Genomic DNA, 22,083 nt, shown 5'->3' with positions numbered 1-22,083 from the left:
CAACCTAAGATGTAAGCCAGATGCTGTTTTTTTCTCATATAGGTCGTTACAAAGATTGTCTCTTGATAGTTTTTCCCATCTTTTATTATCTTTTCCCCACTTTTTTTGCTACAGTTCCAGTCTTCTACTTCAGTGGCTTATTTAGTTTGGAATGCTCTTAAGTAGCACAGCAAGTTGAGTGCTTGTTTTTGCATCTGAATATTACATATGCTTAATATTCAGAGCAGAGGATACCAGTAAATAGTGATAGAGAAAAGTCTGTATATTAGGACATGCTACTTTAGAGACCAAACAAAGCAATAAAATATTTTCTTCTATTCATAGTGACTATAAAAATATTACTTAAATTTGTTAATGCTGCAGTGCCTCTAGATCACAAAGGTCTAGTCTGAATACAACATTTATTTATTTTTAAATTGCCTTTAGCATCTCCTTGAAATTGAAACAAACCACCATTTACCTTGTTGTACAGCATGGTTTGTATTCATGTGGTTAGTAATCTTCTGTGGGTTTGTTTTAATGGAGGTTTGCAAGTGCAAGGGTTTCCTTTTCTTGTTTTGCAAAGCATGTTGCATATGGAGTAACCTCTTGAGATTCTGTGGATGAAAGGAAATAGAAGGATAAGACTGAGGCAGCATATTCTTTTTTCTTCCCTCCATTCAAATTTTGCTGTTTATGCATGATCTCTTTCTAGCACCTTAACAGTGCCAAGCTAAAAAGAGCCATCCTGTTTGACTACTTTCATTTTGTCTAAAATTATTAAAAAATAAGATAACATTTGTTAGATGACTGAAATTAGAAGAAAACCCAAACTTGTCTATTTTTCACTTGTTTAATTCTTAGGATTTGGTAGAACTTTCTGCATAGTCTGCTTCAAAATCTTTCTTTACATTTTATTTTCTGTTGTTTTACTGATTTTACTTCAAGCAGTGTGGGGGGGGAACACATTTTAATAATAGAAAACTGGTTTTTAGAACACTAAGATTAATAGCTGAAATCAAGGTCAGATTTGACACTTGAAACATCTTTTAATACCTTTTCCTTTGCTACTGCCTGCATTTCAAGAAGGGAGTGCATCTTTAATTTATTAGGATATTGCATGCATAATTTAAAATTAGGTAAATGCAGTTTCAAATAAATCCTAAGTTCTGCCTTACTGAAAAGCAATAAAGAGTTTGTAGGTGACTGTTTTGTGTGGGTGTTAATGATTTAATTTACAGATGTGTTTTTCACAAAGTATGAAGTAGTAGGTACATCTTAAAATTATGTATATATTATTCTCTTAAGTAGTATGCCCAATACCTGAATTAACCTTTGATTTGGGTACCTACTGTTACCTTGCAACCCACAGACTTGGAGATAGTAGTTGTGGTGCAACCTGGTGCTGGATAGTGTTAGAGGCTGATGAAATTTAACCACTTTGAATGTGGGGGCTAAAAAAGCAGGAGGGTTGTAGACTGAATAGCCTTCAGAGGTCCCTTTCCAGCTGAATTATTTTATGATAACATAGATTGATCTCTTCGTGCTGTAGGTATTGCCACTGGAAGGGAGTGCTGGCAGGGAGTACTGTGGCTTGCATAGGAAGGTTAGATATATACTGTCCTTTTATACACTTGCTAAGCTCTTTCCAACAAACTCTGCCTGCTCTCTGGATTTGTGCAGCTGAACACTGACCCCAGAACAGCAAAAGGAAGCAAAACCCCTCAGCCTGTAAGAGTTTTCACTGTGTATTGTTTATCAGGGCTGATCTCTGTTTAGATCTGGATGCTAAAGGGCTTTGTATGTTTTGGTTTGTTGGTTTGTATGTGTGTCCATCTTCAGTGAAACTTGTGTTGTCTGTAACTCATATACAGACCTATATATAGAGATCTCTTTGGACTATTTAGTCATCATCTACCTGATGCAACTGGGAACAGGCTGCTATTTCTGGACAGAGAATACTTTGACTTGTGAAAGAACTGTGATTGATTTTTCTAGGATGAAGAATCATTGAAATTGCAGGCTTTGAATTATTTAGATGACATACATTTGTACGTATTTCCCAAATTTTGTCATGTTTAGGACCAAAAGCAGCTACAGAGTTGCTCTGTACCTCGTGCACAGACATGTGCATGCACATACACCCTATGCATAAGTGGGAGTCATTTAATCTCATTTAATCCACTTAAATTTGTGCAATTAAACTTACATTTTAGATTAGTTGTGTACAATCTGAAGAGAGATTGGCACTTTCAACAGCTGCTTTCACTTGTATTTCAGATACCTGTCCTAAGAATGGAATAAATTATCCTTTGCACTGACTATGGAGGGAGCTTAGGCAAGATCCCTTCTTAAAAATCATTTGACATCTCTTGGTGTCTCCAGTTTAGAATCTGTGCCGGCAGCTTGTCCAAGCAGCACATTGTTCTGAGAGACGCACCATGATGTGCATTCACATTACTGCAAATGTTTTGTACTGATGGATACCCTAAAATACTTCAAAAAGTTGTATTAATGCACTATGCCATGAGATGTGCATCTATAACTGCCTCAAGTGAGGAGCCTTGTTTTTTAATTTCTATGCCATTTGTTGTTAGAAGTGCCTTTGTGCTTTTCATTCTGTGGGAGATCACAGACATTATCACAGCAGAACTACTGTTTTACGTAAAAGCTCTTGCTGGCCATTCCTTCAAATACACGGCTAATTGGGTTCTCTCAGGCTTATTTGAGATTAATACAAATACTGCTATTAGTAAAAAGGATCTTTACAACACTAGTCCTCCGTTGTAATTTTTGACTATTAAGAATGTTTCCGTGAGCTATGGTTGGAAGAAAGGAAAGTGTTCCCTGGCTTGATTTCTGGGAGCTTCTGGAGGTGCCACCATAGATGTGTTTCAAGAAACCAAAGAGGTTTCTTTGTGGATTTCTTTGTCATCTTGTAGCACGAAAGCCACAAGAAGCAGCAAATGCTTCAAAGGAAATTGGCCTCCTAACACTGCATGCCCCACCCTGTTACCCCTCCCAGACCAACAAAATTATCTCCTGATAGAATTAGTAGTTCAGCTGAGTTATATTATAGACCTCTCTGGCTCTCCTGATATCTACATTAGTTATCAAACTTTAATATTAGATTTTTACCTTGGGGCTTAACATTTAGTAGGCTCTATGCTTTTTTTTCTTTTTTTAGAGAGGAGGAAGAGGGGGAAAGAGACCTTATCTCCTTATCTCCCAGGCTAGTTCTATAGAATCCATAGTTGCAGAGAGAAAATGAGAAGCTAGATGGATTTGTGTGACAACTGAGGTTTTAAAAATGTATGGCTTTCTAGATTGTTCTAAGCAAGAATTGACAGGATGTCTCTGGTAAAGGAGGCAGACCAGACTATTGCTTTACTTGGTTTTGTTTCAGAATGGAAAGATAAAACTGAAGAAAGAAAAGAGAGAACACTCGAGTGATGAAATATTATATGGTAACTTGTTATCACCTGCTAATTAGATGAGAGGAGAGAGACAGGGATTTTATAATTCACTATTTTACACTGAGGTGTAAAAAATCCACATTTGTCAGTAAATAAGAATATAATTTGCTTTTACTACAAGAAGAGGATCTTGTCTTTTATTAAAAAAACCAAAACAACACCACAAAGCCAACACACCCTGTTCTCAGAAAGACACAAACCAAAATAAAACTTGCACCCCAAACTTCTGAGTTTTGTTAATTGAAAACCATAGCATTTTCAAACAGAAAAGTAAGGGAAGTGTTGAAAATCTGTATCTTGGTGCATTGGTCTTTTTGTGTGTCTAAGTGCTTATGGAGGAAAATTTTACCTGGAAGCAATGGGTTTGCATCATATTCTGAAACAAGATATTTTTGCATGGAGAGAACTATATGATTTTAGAGGAAGAATTGTCCCGTGATTTATTCCAGCATTGTTAGGGAATTGTTGTTTCTTGTATTCTTGTTGTGCCTTATTCACTAGCCAGGAATTCATTGTGCTGGATGTTCTACCAACATAGAATAAAAGTCGGTCACTTCCTCAGAAAGTTCAAAATATACATAGTGTTGGCAAAGTCACGATAACTTTACTATACAGTATCTGCAGTTAATTTTCAAGCATAAATATTTAACTTGAAGTCATTCAGTACTTGAACTGAGAGGACCTTTTGCACTTTTCATTGAAATGGACTTGTTTTTTCACATTGCTAGTAGCTCATTGCATCTTCTTATGTTTATGGCAAGCAGCAAAAGAACCTCTGTTTGGAGTGGGGAGATAAAGGAAAACAAAGATCTAATTGCAAATGAAGCACAGTTCTTGAACAACTTTTTTTTGTTTAGATTTTAAAAAATGTTTAGTCTCAACTATGGCAAATGAATTGTCTTAAATTATGTATCTTTTATGTGTGTGTTCTGAAGCCCCAAAACAATTTACAAGAAAAATTCTTTAACTGTCTTATCTGAGCTAACAACTACGCACTGAATTTTAGTCTGATATGATGTTTAAAAGTGTATGTGTGTGTTATAAATTTTGTTATAGAAAAGCCATGGTTCAGGTTGCATTCCAGCTTTTGTTATAACTCATATCTCTACTCACAAATTACCCCCAGGTATTTTTGAAAAAAACCCCAGTGTGTCTTTAGCAGTTAGCTGTCAGAATTAACATCTTGTCAACTGGTTTTTATTAAAGACAAATAAGGGAAAATACCAAATCATGCTTTAAAGAAAGTGAGTTTTATGTGTGTGCAGCCCTACATTAACTAGGGAAAATTTCCAGGGATGTCAACTGAATATTTTATAAAGCTGTCTGGAAAATACTATTTTCTCATTCAGATAAGTGGGTATATTTCATTTCAAGATTTTTAACTGTGTATGGCTAGTTGTTGTCCTGAGATACTGCAAGACTTTTAGACAGATAGAGTTGCAGAGTGAGGTTTTAAACCCAAAGGAATAGAGTTCCAGGTCAATTGGACTGAGGCCCTCAACTTCCCCTCCTTCCCCCCCACAGCAAGTAATGAGCGTGCACTTAGAAGTCTTACAATGTGCTGATGTAGCTGTGATAATCTAGTTGTGAGTGAAGCAGGGTTTAGTTGGAGGGGTATTTTTTGATAGATAACTGTTGGAAGAAATACATACGCTTTCTGTGCAAAGGCCTTCCTTCAGGTCAAACTTACTTTAGACTAACAAATGAAACTACTTCTCACTATAAATCTTGCCTCATATACCTGATTCTGGAGAAAAGTTTTTCTGGCCTGGTCTAAAAGACCTAGAGTATGGGAGGTTCTGCCACCAACAGATTGTGCTTTCATTGTTAGAAAGTTTTTTCCTAAGGTAAATCCTGATTTTTTGTTACTGCAGAAGTCATTCAATGTGACTATGATGATAGCTATTACCTTTCAGCTCTCTGAAATAATACACATATATGTATAAATACATACTAATGACATATGTGTATATATAAACTATATATAAGTATACATGTAAACACACACTTCAGGAGTGGTAACTGTACCTTACTTTCTCTCACATCCTCAGGAGCAGGAATTCAAGTTCTGGTACTTCTGTTACTTTGCCTTAAAGCTCATAATTTCTAGCCCTTTGATTGTTACCCTTGATCTTTTTCGGGCAACCTGTCTTTCCTGAAGTGTGGAACCTGAAACTACCCACTGTATTTCATCTGAAGCCCTGGCATTGCTGAGCTGAAGAGAAGTATTACTCATGGTGTTGCATAGATTTTGTCCTTGTTTATATACTCCATTGCAATGATTGTGTTTTGTGGGAAGAAGGCAGTATGACAACACCAACTTCTGTTCTGTTGGGGATCTAATATAGCCCCCAAGGCTTTTCTGAAAATAATTTGGGCAGATGATTCATTTTACTTAAATACTTTGCATTTGTCCCTGCTGAACTCCATTCTATTTTTAAGACTCTCTCCAATTCATGAAGTTCATTTTTAATTCAAATTCTGTCCTTCAGTGTATTTGCTTTACCTTTCATCTTCATTGTTACCTGCTCGTTTAATAACACCATTCACCATTTTATCACCCAGATCGTTTATGAAAACACTGAACAGAATCAGATCTAGGGCAGGCACTTGGGTACTTGCATGTGACACGGCCTCCAATTTAGACTGTGTACCAATGATAACTGCTCTCAGGCATCCACTATTTTCATACTTGTTGTAGCAATATTTCCTTGCTGTTATGTTCCTAGCATCTTTATGGAATTGTCATACAAGACCTCATAAAACCATTAATAAAGTCAGGAGACTTGTCACCTACTGCTTCTGTCTTGCCTGATGTCATCGTTTTGGCCCAGCAGGCAACAGAGAACCACTTGGTTGCTCACTCCTATCCCCACTCTGGGATGGGGAGTAAAAAATATAATGAAAAGCTGGTGGGTTGAGAAAAGGACAGGAGACAGGAAAGGTTCTATCATGAATTATGGTCACAGGCAAAACAGACTTGACTTGGGGAAAAAATTAACTTAATTTATCACCAATCAAATCAGAGGAAGACAATGAGAAACAAAACCAGATTTTTTAGAATACTTTTGCCCTCTCCTCCCTTCTTTCTGGGCCCAAACAACTTTGTTCCTGATTTCTCTACCTCCTCCCCTGCAGTGGCACAGGGGGACAGGGAATGGGGTCAGTTAGTGACATGTTATTTTCTGCTGCTCCTTCCTTCTCAGGGTGAGGTCACCTCACATTCTTCCCCTCCTCCAGGGCAGGGTCCCTCCCCTGGGACAGAGTCCTTCACAAACCCCTCTGACATGAGCGCCTCCCATGGGGTGCTGTCCTTCCGGAACAGGCTGCTCCAGTGTGGGTTTCCCACAGAGTTATGGCTTTCTCTGGCCTCAGCTGCCTCCCCTGGTGTAGGGTCCTCCATGGCTGCAAGTCCACATCTGCTCCACTGTGATCCTCCATAGTCTATTGGGGACAGCTGCAGTCTCACGGCAGGCTGCAGGGCAACCTCTGCTTGTGCATCTCCTCCTGCTCCTTCCTCAATGACCTTAGTATCTGCATAGGCATTGCCCTCACCTCCTCCTCTGCTCTTCCCTGCAGGTCTTTTAGCAGTTTCTTTTCCCTCTTTTTAAGTGTGTTACTCTCAGAGGTGTTATCACTGTTGCTGATGGGCTTGGCCTTGGCCAGAGGCAGGTCTGGCTTTGGAGCTGGAGGAGCTTCCAGAAGCTTTTCGCAGGAGTCACCCCTGTACCACTCCACTGTTACCAAAGCCCTGACACACAGACCCAACACACCTGTGAATTCTGTTACCCAGTTTTGGAAGGAATTACGTTTCTTTGACACAGTGTATTTGTGACAGACCCATGTCTGCTGCTGTTTTAATCCTTGTCTTCCAAGTTCTTGCTGACACTTGTTTATTTTACTTATTCCAGATTTTTTTCTGGAGTCTGAAGTGCAACAGGATTTAAATTTCCAGCTTTCCTACATTTTTTAACTGAGGACTCCATGCAGCCTTTCTCAGTTGTCTGAGATTTCTCCTGTCTTCCATGAGTTCAAACCAGCAGCTAACAGCTTTGAGATTACTTCAGAAAGCTCTTTAAGTATTCTAGGACATTCTAGGGTGTGGTACCTAAGTGGTTGAAACCATGGACATTATCTATGTACTTCCTAACTCGTTGTTTCCCTTTCGCAAGTGGAAGTGGTACCTGTTTTGGTTTGGGGATTAATTGTGCTAGTCACCTGCTCTTGATTAATTGTTCTTTATTAAAAATCGATGCAAAAAGTTCATGTGACACTTAAGCCTTCTTACAATCATCTGTCAAATGCTCTCCTTTTTCCATTGGTTAATGGATCAATGTTTTCCACATTCTTTCTCTTATTAGCAGATGATCTCATACACTGATTTTTTTTTTCTGTGTGTGTTATTCTTCATGTTTCTTGTTAGGCACCTCTCCCTTCAGTCTTTTATAATGTTTTTTTTCATGTTCTTGAATTGGCTTTACACATGATCTTAGTAGTGTGACCAATTTCCTACTTTCTGTGTGCTTTCTTTCAGTGTTCAGTTAAGACATTATGACTTAAGCAGCCTCGTCTTTCACTATACCCATCTCTCCTCTGCTTTGTAGAAAAACACAGTTGTGCAATACAATTTCAAGGTTTGCATTTTTAGGATTCTGATATTTTTGAAGTGATGGAAAAAAAGCACAGTAACAGTCCACATCGGCCTGGCTCCCTTCTCATTTAAAGAATTAATCTAAGCACAAATTCCTCTAAAATAAATGTGTGGATAACTAGATCAAGTCAAGAAACTTAAAAGTGGCAATTTCTTTGTATCATCACTTTTCCCACTTGACATATAGAATGGTCACTGCTTAGGTTTGTGGTTTTTTTTAATTATATTTTTGAGATACTTAATACATGGCATGCAAGATGTTATTAGAATACAAATAGCACTTACACAGATACTAATGGTCATTGCTGTATATTTAGTAGTGATTTTTGGTGATGACCATTTTGGTGATTTGGTTGTAAGTTTACAATGTCATGTATTTTGTGAAACATGGGTAATTTCCTGTTGTGGCACAACTGTATTTGTTAATTTTCTGACTTAACTGTAGTTTTTGGGGCCTGTATTTCTGTTGTTTCTGCAGTTGAAATAATTCTGTGATTTTGCGTTTTCTCAGAAATGAAAGTCTTTCCCAAAGACTTTGTAGTGAAATTTGTTCACTTATATGAACTTTTATGTTTAATTACTATTCGAACACTTCAACTCATGATCCATAGCACAGAAGTTTACTTGAGAGAGAAGTTTTATACACCAGTGGGATGTACTCAACAGTACAACTTCTAGGTAGGTAGGGATTAGCAGGGTGATGATGACATTACTTAGTGAATTTATTGCATTTGGGTGGGTGCTTAATCTCAATTTCCCATTTCTTGTCAGCTTCTAAGCTTAATAATGTTATAAACAAATACAATGAAATTGACCTAGGTATCGTGAATCTTTATTTGTAGTGGGGAAATCAAGTGAAGTATTTTAATTGCTACATTGCAAATTGAATATAGTAAATCCAGTAACTGCAGCTCTCAGTTTAAAGGATAGTTTTGTGACTGGGGAGAAATGAGTCCTATAGGTGAAATCTAGCATGGTGTCTCTCAAGTTCAGTATGTTCTTCTTACTTCCTAGGAATTAACACTAAGCATGTAGATTGCAGGGTAGAAATAAATTCTCCCTGAAAGTTTGGCTAAGCTGTCTTTGAAAATACTTGCTTCAAAGCACTTTCTGTGAAGCTGTGTGAGCTTCAGTCTTTAAGCTATTTCTATAAACTGCCTGTAGTTCAAGCCATTTGTCACTGCTGTTAGTTTTTTAGTACAGGTAGAGTCTGCAGTTTCTAAGCTTCATAAAACAGACAGATCCTTATCAGTAATCAATATTTGTAATATTTATTACAAATTACTGACCCATCATTACTGACCCACCTTTTGAAATAAATTTGAGACAAAGCACTATATTATGGGACTGGTGACTGTGGTAGAAGTAAAAACAACAAAACATCTAGAAGTTGTATCCTCAGCTTTGCTGGCACATCAAAGCTGTGAAACCCTACTAATAAGCAATAATAAAGGAGAAGCTTGTCATACTCCCAAATTACAGAAGTCTTCATTAAGATGCAGCAGCTGTAAATTTTCATGACCACATGGTCTAGTTGGTGTGATAAGAACATGTGGCAATGGATCAGCAAGTTTGCTTTCACTGGAAAACACATAGAGAATGGGTCAGTATTAAAGAAGAGATGGAATTGGAGAATAATTAGTGTAATTTTCCATTTATTTTTCTTTCCAGCATGCCTCAGGCTAGGAAGGTCAAATTGACGCTAAAGAGAAAGAAACTGCATCTGGAACTAGTCTGAAAAGAAATATGTATTTCATGAGTAGTGCTGTGTACAATTTGCTTAGTCTTAGAAAACCAACTAAGTTTGTCAGTTGATTGCCTGCTTCATCAAGGAAATCTGTTTTGCCTATGTGATTCTGGAAGTTCCATTTCTTCAGTTTCAAAATCTGAGGGATGTGAATTAACCATTTCCAATTTCTTGTTTCTTTCAGCTTTCCCTTTCGCATATCAGAGTCATATTACTCACTAGCTTCCTTTGGCTGGTTTGCAACTAGGAGGTTTTTCAGTCAGCAGAGGCAAGCTCTTGATTTTCCTGCTGTACAATGAAACTGTAACAGCCTGGAAATCTTGTAGCAATGCCTGAGATAAAATGACATCTGACTCTATAATGTCCCTCCTTATGATTCAGTGAGATGAATTTAAATATCTTGCATGCTTTCTAGGTAGAGGCATATGTCCTGTTGCACTCTTGGTGATGTCAATGTGATTAAATTTATTTACCTGCTTCAATTCATTTGTAGAGCAGTCATTGCTGTGATATCTTGGCATTGCACATCCAGCTATGAAATACGCATCTTGGGTAATTTATGTTCAAGAACAGTTTGCCAGTTCCCTGGTTTTGAATACCTGTGTGTCATGTGGTTTTCTGTTTGCTTTGTCCACTAATGTATAGAAGCTCATTTGATCTATTTAGTAATATCATATTTCTATATTAATCTTCAATGGAACACAGTCAATAGTAGACTTTGTGGTTGCTTTGAAATAACAGGTGATCTAACTCCTTTGCTGAGTTTCTACTATTTGCCTCTTGTGTATACACTCTTTCTGAAGCAGTCTCTGCTGATCAGAAGTAAGGGGAAATGCCATCTCTTAGTGTTCAGTGTTTTGAATCTGAGCTCTGCTTTTATAGCTTGTAAAGAAATAAGGTCTGTAGACTATCTGGACTTCCTTTTACCTGTATCTTAACATATAGGCCACAGGCAAACTCACAAATCCACCAAAAAGTTAAGTAGTTTCTTAAATCTTCTATAGGATGTATGTAAACAAGATGCTCTTCCTAATTACATGTTGCTGTTGTGACTTTGTGCAGATTTTATGTTGCACTTCTCTAACCTAGATTATTTTTTCTTCTGTGAGCAAAATTTAGTTAATCTTTCACAAGTTCTTGCATATGTCAGTTGAAGCATACTCCAAAGAGTAAGGGAATCTGTTTTGAAGTTTCAGAATTAATTCATTTTGAAGTGATGGAGGTTTTAATTTGAATCACTGAAAAAGCCTCATTGAAGAGGCATAGGTGACTTAACTGTCTTTTACTGAAATGATAGAACAATTGCACTAGCTTTGAAATATCAGTCACATATATATGTGTGATAAACCATATATATATGTGTGATAAACCATATATATATTCTATTCTTGCAAAAGCATGCATTTCCCTCAGTTTTGGCTAAAAAAGGTGAAAACTTGAAACTGTTAGGTCTTAGCATTCTTGTTAATACATGGCTTGCAAGTAAGTGTTAATCCATAGATTTCAACTGTTCATCTATCTTAAAATCAGCTTATCAGGATAAGGAACCAGCTCCAGTTTCTAAATGTATGTTGGTTGACCTAAACTATCTGCAGAGCATCCTATAGAGCACAAAAGCCATGAACCCTGCCTTTGCGTTTCACTTTCTGCTTCAGTGAATCTTTGTCGGGCTGCTCTTAGGCTTTGAAATGTGTACCATTTGCAGAGAGAATTAAGCTTATTGTTAAATTTAGCTTGACCCTGAGGTAATCTGGAAAACAAGGATTTTAATGGTAGGACTTGAGAATCTAATTTGGCCTTGTGCTAAATAGCGTAGTACTGTGTGTCTGTGTGATACAGTGATGGTAACAGCCTCACCTTTTGAGATTTCAAACAATCCAACTTGCAAAATGTGTCAGTAAAAAAAAGAAGGACAATTTGTTTTGTGTGAATCACTGGAGACTGTATTGATTGGAAGCAGTTCTGACAGCTCACTGTCCATTTGGTCTTGTTGGGAGACTGTTAGGAGACAAATGATTGTGTAGTATTATTACTTTAAAATGAAGAGGTTAAATTGGAGGAGCAAGCTGATAGTAACTGGATGCCCTACACTTATCCTTAACCTTAGCTCTTGATTTTACTGGTATTAGGGTTTTTAAAAACACTGTTTCTCTTTTCTGCTGTTTAAAAAACATCTTCACAAATTTCTGTCGTTTTTTTCTTTTCCTTTCACAGGTTCCAACTATGGGAGTCCCCGTCCAGCTCATGCCAACATGAATGCCAATGCAGCTGCAGGGCTTGCCCCAGAGCACATCCCTACTCCAGGGGCAGCTCTGTCCTGGCAAGCTGCGATTGATGCTGCCAGGCAAGCCAAACTGATGGGTAGTGCTGGCAATGCAACAATCTCCACGGCTAGCTCCACGCAGAGGAAAAGGCAGCAGTATGGGAAGCAGAAAAAACAGGGTACCACCACAGCTACACGTCCTCCCCGGGCACTGCTGTGTTTAACACTGAAAAATCCCATCCGGAGGGCCTGCATCAGCATCGTCGAATGGAAATATCCTTTCTGATGTTCTCATTTGGATAACGGCAAATAGTTTGTGTGCATCAGGGGCTATTCAGAAGTGTGCAGAAATCAATACCTGAAGTTGAAAGGCACCACTAGGAACGTAAATTACAGAAATAGTTTTTGATGTCTTAACTGAGATAATTTAAGCTGGGGAAAAAAAAGTTTAGGAATGAAGCCTTAATAACACCCTTGTGTAAAGAACTACTAGAAGTTTAAATGATAACAATTAGGGACAAAATCTGCTCTTTTAAAAACAAGTGGCACAGGCTGAAATTGGTGGGAGATATGCAAGGTTTGGTTGGTTGGTTGGTTGGGGTTTTTTTGTGAACACTGAAAGAACTTCCACCAGTTAAACAGCTCTGGTACTTCGCATCATATGTTTGGGTTTTTGTGTTGTTTGTTTTTTTTTTGTTAAATGCATGGCATCACTTTCTACAGGGACAAAGGGAGAAAAAATCCGAATAGATGCCATAAGGCTCTGAAACTGGGCTAGGGTCTGTTTTTTTTTTTTTATTCCACATAAACTAATAAGGCTCACCAATGTGTGGTGAGAGGTACTGGTTATCTGGAAGCAGGGAAACAGACAAAGAGTTCAAGTAACCCTGCAACGTACAAATGCAGTACAGGCCCAGGTCTAATAGAAGAGACAGACTGTGTCAGAGATGATAGGTGATAACCACTGACACAGAATTGCAGAATGTGAGGATCAGTGCTGCTTCCCAGGAAAGTCAGTGAGAGTTTGGCCATCGACTTCATGTGGAAGGAGCAAAACCTTTTTAGTTACCCCAAGTCTGAACAGCACAAGCTGGAATTTGTTGTGAAACAAAAACTGAAATAAAATATACCTCCCTTGCCTACCCAAAGAGAAACCAAGAGTAAGCGTGAACAGGAATTTTCAGTAAATCACAAGCTAATGGGGTTCTTAAGTAAATACAAAAGAAAAAAACATGTTAGGGATAGATAGGCACATCAAGCAAAGGCAGTACAGAACTTGGCAGTATTAATATGATAAAAAAATGAATGATGGTAGTGAAGACAATGTGATAATATTGTTTCTTTGGGGGCCTGCTGGGATTTGAGAGAGTTGAACACAGAATATAAATATATTAGGTCTAGCTGACATAGACATATTTTTCAGATTAAGAACTTGTTAAAAATATTCCTGTCAGTTCTCAGATGTCCTTAAACTACCTGCCTGCCTATTTCTTTTTTCTTCAGATGCTAATTTTTAATCCCCCTGATTAAGTTTGCTACTTTTTATCCCTTCTGGCATAGCTCTGATACTTTAAGCATAAGATGATGGATGATGACTTATAGGATGAAGTTGAATAGGTTTACTTACTAGCCCCCCAGTAACCACATGTCTTTAAAGAAAGATCAGAGTGACATTTGATAAATGAATAAGATCAGCAATGAATGATGGGAATGATGTGTTGTAAAACAGGATACAGCACTGCTGAGATCAAGAGAGGACCAAACAATGTGATGAAAACAATCCAAAGATGCTGGTGCTTGCTTTTTTGGTTTTGTTTGGTTTTAGGTGAGCATTTGTTTTCCATCAGAACCTCCCATTGGACTTCTAGTGTTCATAAACGTGAAACACGATGACAAGTAACAACCCAAGAGTTGTGATCAATTGTGATAAGTTAATTTTATTCTGTACTCTGACTTCTCCTAGTTGCTAAAAACTAGAGAAAGCTTTGCTTAATTAGATGAACCACTAAAGTCTAAGCATAGGAGATATTAAATATCAAATGGTACTTCTGTGGTGTTTTTACCCAAACACTGTAACATTAAGAACCTGAAGCTGCAATAGCACATAGGAAAAAATTGAATTAATTAATTACCTTGTTTTACAAAAGATTTAGCTGTGTATTTAATTTTCTGCTATGTGTGCAGTGTGTTTGTAGATTTTATACCATTTTATTTTTACAGTGCAAAAGATAATAGAATTAAAAAAAAATGCATGAGCAATGATAAGTTAATAGGTAATAATCCTGTCAAAATAAAAATATCTACGAAAGAAGCAATTAAGAAAAGGAAAGCCTATGGAAATTCAGGTCTTTGTGTGGTAAACACTACCCATACAGCCAATATGAGGTACCTGAGAAGTCTTGCTGATTTCATATGTAATCTACCTACCCTGATTTAATCTTCTTGCTCCGTGTTATCACATATCTATTATTCATAGGTTTCAGCACAGTAGTTCGGTGAGTTTCGAGCCCTTTGACTCTTCATTCTGTGAAGTGTAGAATATATCTGAGCATACGCAGGGGTAAGGTGCCTGGGATTGTTGTACAAATCTTGCAGTTCAGGCAGCTGCACATCCTGATCTCCAGTTCTTTCCTGCTAAAACTTGCTGAGAACAGTAGTCTGCTGACCAAAATCATGCATGTGTTGATGACTGGCAGTGCTGCAAAACCAGTCCCATGATAGCTAAATTCATGCTTAAATGCCCTCTGTGGCACAGGTTATACATGACATTCTCCTTGTCCTATCCTGCTTTTCATTCCCCTCTAGAGTACTGGTCAGGATATTCTTGCAGGTAAATAAATGTAGGCAGACGGTAAATCTTGTCTCCAGCCTGAGTTTGGAGACACTTCACAGCAATTAAGGAGTCCACTGAAGTAGATGAAGTACAGCATGAGCAAACTGGTCACTAGAAAGATGCCCTTGGATTCCAGTGGACAGTCAGTGAGGCAACAAGGTTGTGCAGGATTTGTTCATTGAAAAACCCAGATCTTTGGGTATTTTTTCCCTATCAAAGTTGATGTCAGACTGAAATGGTCCTGAATTGGTGCTAGTTTTTCTGTCATAAGGAACTCTTAATTTCCATGTGTGCCTAATATACTGTGTTGGCACATTTGTTATCCCTATGATGCCAAATGAAATGCAAATAAAAGAAAAATAAATACTGCTTCAAATATATTTTAAACAAAACAAGTATATATGGCAATGTATAGTATAAGCACATTTTGGACAAAGCAATTTTTTTTTGCCTTAACAAATCTCCCATATGAAGAAAGGTTGAGGGAGCTGGGTCTTTTTAGCTTGGAGAAGAGGAGGCTGAGGGGTGACCTCGTTAAGGTTTATAGACATGTGAAGGGCAAAAGTCAGGAGGAGGGAGCCAGGTTCTTTTCAGTGATGTCCAATGATAGGACAAGGGGCAAGGGATGCAAGCTGGAGCATAGGAGGTTCCACATAAACATATGGATAAACATTTTCACTGTGAGGGTGACAGAGCACTGGAAAAGTGTTCTGCCCAGAGAGGTTGTGGAGTCTCCTTCTCTGGAGATTTAAAAGCTACCTGGATGTATTCCTGTGTAACTTGCTCTAGGGGATCCTGCTCTGGCAGGGGGGTTGAACTAGATGATCTTTTGAGGTCCTTTCCAGCCCCTAACATTCTGTGATTCTGTGATATTTTTATAATCTTTTAAATGCCTTCTAACTGAATATATGCATGTGTTTTTTGGGCCTTTGCATTAAACTTTCAGGTATGAGAGTCTGAGAAAGGAAAAAAAAAAATACTGCTACAACAACAACAAAAAAGCCCTCCAAAATCTTTCATAAAAATTATTTCAGGTTTTCTAATTTCAGGTAAATACACATGGAAAAGACTGAGAGAAGCTAACTGTAAGAGGAAAGATGACAGTCCTTCTAGAACAGGCTTCTATTATTAAAAATAGTACAACCACACTTGAAGGGAAATAGGGAAAATGAGAGCTAAATAAATAAAGGAAGAAAAAAAACTTTTAAGAAATCTGTGTTTACTCTGGCACGCGACTGGCCTACACTGCTTTTGACATATTAGGAAGATTCTTGGCTGGGAGCTCCTAAAAGCACTTAAAAAGGCATATGTTTCTTTTCAGAATATAAGGGGCTTGGAATGTTTTCTTTAAACAGAATTCCTATAATTTTATTTTTTTATTTGTGTGTGTACGTTTTGGAACAATTTCCTTAACTCCATTCCTCAGACCATTTGAAATAATTATTTTACTGACTATTTTTGCCAATTGTGTGGCCTTAGCTATCTATATCCCCTTTCCAGAAGATGATTCCAATGCCACCAATTCCAATCTGGTAAGTCCTTGATGGTGTTTAGTCTCAATATTTTGAAAGTCCTTTTAAAAAGTGACCAAAGAGACTGTTGATGTTAGGGAACACAAATATATCCATAAAAGATTAGAAAATAATAAGGTAAACATTGTTTTTGAGTTTGGTGTCTCTATTGGTGTTAGCACCTTCTTCAGGTGAGCTGGCTTTAGAAAAGACTGTTCCAAAAATTGCATGGGTGCTGTATCTGTTGGTTAACCAAAGACTGCATGCTGCAAAAACTGCTTGGTAAGTGTTGAACTGCAGGGATTTCCAAGAGAAATATTTTAATCTTGGATTACGTGGTGTTTTTTTCTCTTACAAAGTGATGTTGTGAAATGGATACTGTCCGCCTCTCAGGTGATACTAGAGAGCACAGCTTGATGATGAGTTTCTAGAATGTACCTTAATGCTTGCATTTCAGACACGTGTTTAGCTGAACAACATTTGTGGGTTTGGATGTGCTGGTTTAGTTGTGTTTTTTTTTTCCCTTTCCCTCTTGTTGGGGGAATATAGCTTTTCCTCTGTCACCACCAATGCTGATGTTGGTACTTTGGGATAGACCTGTCCATATAAAAAGGCAAGAGGGTTTACTTTTGGCTTATCATGAATCCATAGCAAGAAGTCTGTTTGGTAAGGGCACAACACAAAACAGCTCTGCAACACAAGTCACTGAATTAGCAGAAAACATTTTTCTTCCTCTTAAATATGTGAATAAATCTCCTACTTGCCTGGTTGTATTAGGATGAGAACTTGCTCTGAGTTTGAAAGGTTAGGATGCTATTTCCTGGCTCCTGACATAAGAAATTTTAGAGCAACAGAAAAGGAAAACAAAAGTTGTATTTCCAAAGTAGAGATAATTGTGGTGGCTGACAGACATTGTAATTAAAATGATCCATGCTGTTCCTGGAGGTCAGTCATTTGATGAAGTATCTCTTGAAGTTGTATAAAACAAGCTGCGAACTTCAGGAGTTTTCTAGAATTATACTTCTGTGTTTAAAAAAAAAAAGTTAAAATAAATCACTGAACACTAAAAAAGCCCAAAACAAATAAAAAAGCAAACAAAAATAAAATTTGAGTGTAGTGCTTTTATACTGTAACTCCTTAAAGAAATTTAAAAATGAGAACAGGAGGAGATGAGAGACTGTTAACTTTTAACTGTTATCTGTATTCATAGAACATGAATTGGTCTTGTTTCTCTTTTACTTCTGTCTCTTCGTTAGCCTGACTTACTGTTGAACAATAATGAACGGTGGTGTGTAGACTTAAGACACAACAGTATGGGACTTTAATAAAGTTATTATCTTTTATTTTAAAAAAAGAAATGTCAATTGATCCTCTGACTGTAAAAGAGAGTATGTTGTTAATTGCACATTCTGACTTGCAAGACTGAAAGAGGAAAACAAAGCAGAGCTGAAAATTAGAAGACCCTAGTTTATCCTAAGTTTAATTGGTTGTGGGTATATGTCTTATTTCAGGGAGGAGACGGCTGGCTAATGCTAGATTGGGAGTACATTCATAATTGAATTAGGTATATTAACTCTTCTGCTACCAGGAAATACAAGCACCTTGTGAGCCATGTTGCTATTCTGTATCTGTTTTCCAAAATGTCTTTTGCATCATTTGGTCAGCTTATCAAAACATTCAGGTTATTTGTGTGTAGGATTTAAACAATCCCAGTCAAGCAAGAATTATAATCTCAGAAAAGTTTAGAAATATTATAGCCTTGAGGATGAGGAGGCATTGTTAATTTATCCAAATAGCTGCTTCACAGAAGTAAGGGGAGAAGCAAGTAAAATGGGGAGTCTACTTAATTACACTGTGTTCTTTAGATCTTATTGGAAAGAGTAATCAAAAAAGGAAAACAGGGTACTTATTGTCCCATGAGAGGCTTGCACGAGTGGAATTGAGACTCTATTCTACACTATACATGAAACCCTGGAGCTCCAACTTTTCCTTAGCCTTTGGTCCTATCAGTCCCAGTTTGTGGTTGTAGTTGTGGGATTTTGTGTTTTTTAGTGGTATGCTTTTTGGTTTTGTTTGCTTGTTTTCTCAGGGTGATATATCTTGGCATGCATATGCTGGTGTTGGGAAATGGATTCTTTGAGTATATGTTATGCTGTATTCCAAAACTTTTCACAGAATTGTGAAGAGTTGTATGTTGCGATTAGTGGAAGGTGTCTCTGTCCATGCAGGGGGGGGTCTCGAAATAGATGATCTTTAAGGTCCCTTTCAACCCAAACCGTTCTATCATGCTGTGACTAGTGAGTAAAGTACTGAGCAATAGGGAGTGGAAGTGGAGACAAATGGGTGAGACAAGGGTGAAAAAACGTGTTATTTGTGTCTTGGAATGGGATGAAAGAATAGATGAAACTTGCAGTTAAAAGAAAGCTATTCCAGATGGCAGAAACTGCAGAAGAGTGGGACCTTACACTCAAAGAGCTGAACTGTACATGGAAGAGATTAGAAAGAAGCTGGGGTTAATAACATGTTCCTGTAAAAGCTCATGAACTCATTTGATTATTATTTTTTTTTCTACCTGTGAGCATGTATTTTGCAATCAGATTTATTTTGTGACCATGAAGTCTAGAGCTCCAAAGGCTATAATCTGAAACAGGATAGGAGTGTATGTCAGCAACATGTGCACATAGGTGAATAACATGTACAGATGTGTGTACTGGGTTGAAGTGTGAGTCTGACTGAATGTATGCAGAATACTCCTAGCTGCCCAGAGGAGATTTTCACTTGTCTAAGAACTCTTGATTAATTCCCATTTTGTGACATAGCTTTTTTTAGGAGTAAAGCTACCAGAAAAACTCCCACATCCCTGGTTTCCTGAGCCATGCCTAACTTTCTCAGACACAAAGAAACTATCTACAGAAAACATATGATGGATAATAGCAGTTTTATAAGGTCTGAAAGTGGCACAACGACCCTTTACCTTTAGGGTCTGAATATTTCCTCTCTAATGTTTCATCATAACTTTTCAAATAATGCTTTCTTTGGGGGCTGAGGTAAAAATTCAATCAGTTGTTCTTAACAAGATAATGGAGCAGGTGGTGGTGAGAGAAGAGAAAGAAAGGAATTCTGAATTGTGAGTGGCTTCTTTCATTCTCTCTGTAAAATCAGAAAAAGGATAGCTAAATAACATTTTGATAAATAATTGCTCTGTATGAATTTCACGGATGTGATCAGCCATTGGTCAAATGGGGCATACTTATTGCTGTGTGCCTTCCACAGAAGTCTCGAAGAGACACATGCCTCATTTGTCTTGTTACAAAATCATTACAAAACCAGTAACCTAACAGTCATATCTCCATTTTAATAAGCCTTGTTTTTACGTGCAAGACCTATTTGATGTGATGCCACTGTAATTAATACGAGCATTGGAACTAAAGGATAAGTAATCCCTTCCCTTTTGTGCTAGTGAGGAATTTGGATTAGTTGTTATTTATTACAAGTTTAGGTCAAACAGGAAATGGATGTTCTGACAGGTTCTCTGCAGTCTGGCTTCAGGTAATAATAAGTCCTGTAAATCTTCAGGCCATTTTTATCAAGTCTAGGGATTGTAACTTGGACTGTGAAGCACTTTCATTTTTTGAATGCATGTGTATACTGAAACCCAAATTTTGTATTTTTATGCTCACTGCAGTGTATTTGTCACTGGCTTTCAGAAAAAATGCCAGAACAATATAATGTAGTAATAACAAATGCTTGAAATTGGCTTCAGAAGTTTTTATCTTTTACATCTGCAGTGTGCTCTCTGGAAAACTATTGAACTTGCACAAATGGAGGGGAGTTGCATTGGATGCAAAGTTTTTGTGGTATTAATGAACTCTGCTGAGACATTGTTTAATTTACAAGTCAAGAAAGCTCATGCATGACCCTGTGCAAAAAGCATTTATACATCCTCTTGATGCAGTCAGGAAAATTGGAGTTAGTTTGAAGGAAATTAAAGTGAGAGGCTGTAACTGATATGGAGGTTCTCTCCTTGTTATCCCTGCAATTATGCATTAGAGCAGAGATAACGTACATTTAGGAATAAAACTACAGACTGCCTAAGATAGGAAGCTGAGAGGAAAATCCTTCTATCACTTTATTGGCAATTGCAAATGGCACAAGCCTGGTTAACGTCACAGCGTGGTGATACCATAATGAGGTTAAGACCAAAGTTTACACCACATTCCATGGAAGGCAACTTAGTCAGTTGTTTATGCTTTGGATAAATAGCAGGAGATTTCTTGTTTTGTTTTGATAGCTCTGCTTTCCCTCCCTTGTCCTTAGTACAGGAAGGAAATCCTGTTGTACACTGTTTAAATATAAAAAAGATCTCTTGTGTTTATATGTGAACTCTTAATGGGATATCACTTTCAGACTAATTTGTTAAACCTGAAATAGGACCCTGTAAAAAAAATAAAGATGGAATTTCTGTTTGCCTGTCAGTGCTTGTGCCAGTGGTGTTTGTGGGAATGCCTTCATATGGAAAGGGGGCTTGCCTTTCAGGAGGGTGTAGCTGCTTTATTAACTGGTGATTATGGTAGTATCCAGTGGAGCACGTGATTCCTTTACAAAAAAAGAAGAAAATATTTTTAATAGGTTTTTTTGCATTTGCAGCAAACTGACAGGATAGGCATGGATGTCACTGTATATGTGTCTAGATATATACATTATGTTTCTAGGTACTGGCATATCCCACTTCAGCATTTTTTATATCAGAGAATTCTGGAGTCAGTGTATTGAGCAGTCTCTCAGTTTTTCTTGGGCAAAGTCACAAAGTGTTAGAAAGCAAATTGGGGGTGAGGAGGTCAGGAAAAGAAAGGGTGGCTTTTCTGGATAAGGAAGAATACTGCACAAAAGCTTTTGGTTCTTTTTGAGTCATTGCTATCCTCCTGTGTGACAGTTTCCAACTAGCAATACAGTTATGAGATATGCTAATGTTAGGGGTGAGATGCAGGGCAGGATAGGATGGATACCAAGCTAATAAGATCTGATAGTTTTATTAGCTTGGGCCTCATGCCAGCACTACTACAACTGGGCAAAGTTATGGAATTTAAAAAGTGAGGAGTAAGCAAGAGAAGCTGGAGGAAAGGGGCTGAGGAGGCTGGAAAAGAGCTGGAGTCAGTATGAGGAGAAGAAGAATGGAGATTGTTCAAAAAAATCCTTTAGGACTTCCTCATGGAAGATTATGAATCACTGACCTGTGTGATGCTAAGGAAGTTGAATATGATGGAATTTAGGCTCAACATTTCCTAGACTCCTCAGAAGCCTTGTCTCTGGCAGAGAGAGGCTGACACACCAGAAGGCTGTGCTGCCATTCAGAGAGACTTAGACAGGCTGGAGACTTGGGCGGGGAAAAACCTGATGAAGTTTAACAAGAGCAAGTGTAGAGTTTTGCATTTGGGGAAGAAAAACGCCATGCACCAGTACAGGTTGGGGGCTGACCTGCTGGAGAGCAGTGTAGGAGAAAGGGACCTGGGGGTCATGGTAGACAGGAGGATGACCATGAGTCAGCAGTGTGCCCTTGTGGCTAAGAAGGCCAATGGCATCCTGGGGTGTATTAGAAAGGGTGTGGTTAGTAGGTCAAGAGAGG

General features: G+C 37.9%; 1 protein-coding gene across 1 annotated transcript in view; it reads left to right on the top strand.

Annotated features, from left to right (window-relative positions):
- The window catches only part of CACNA1C (calcium voltage-gated channel subunit alpha1 C), a 478,569-nt gene that overhangs the window by 63,429 nt on the left and 393,057 nt on the right, over positions 1-22,083 (top strand). Inside the window, exons 2-3 of the mRNA XM_051608094.1 lie at positions 12,068-12,391; positions 16,378-16,481. Coding sequence (XP_051464054.1) covers positions 12,068-12,391; positions 16,378-16,481 — 428 coding nt within the window. The remainder of the gene's footprint in view (positions 1-12,067; positions 12,392-16,377; positions 16,482-22,083) is intronic.

This window comes from Apus apus, chromosome 1, assembly GCF_020740795.1.
Source record: "Apus apus isolate bApuApu2 chromosome 1, bApuApu2.pri.cur, whole genome shotgun sequence".
In the NCBI taxonomy this organism is placed as follows: Eukaryota; Metazoa; Chordata; class Aves; order Apodiformes; family Apodidae; genus Apus; species Apus apus.
The sequence above is the reverse complement of the archived record's forward strand: the minus strand, read 5'-3'. Positions and strand labels throughout refer to the sequence as shown.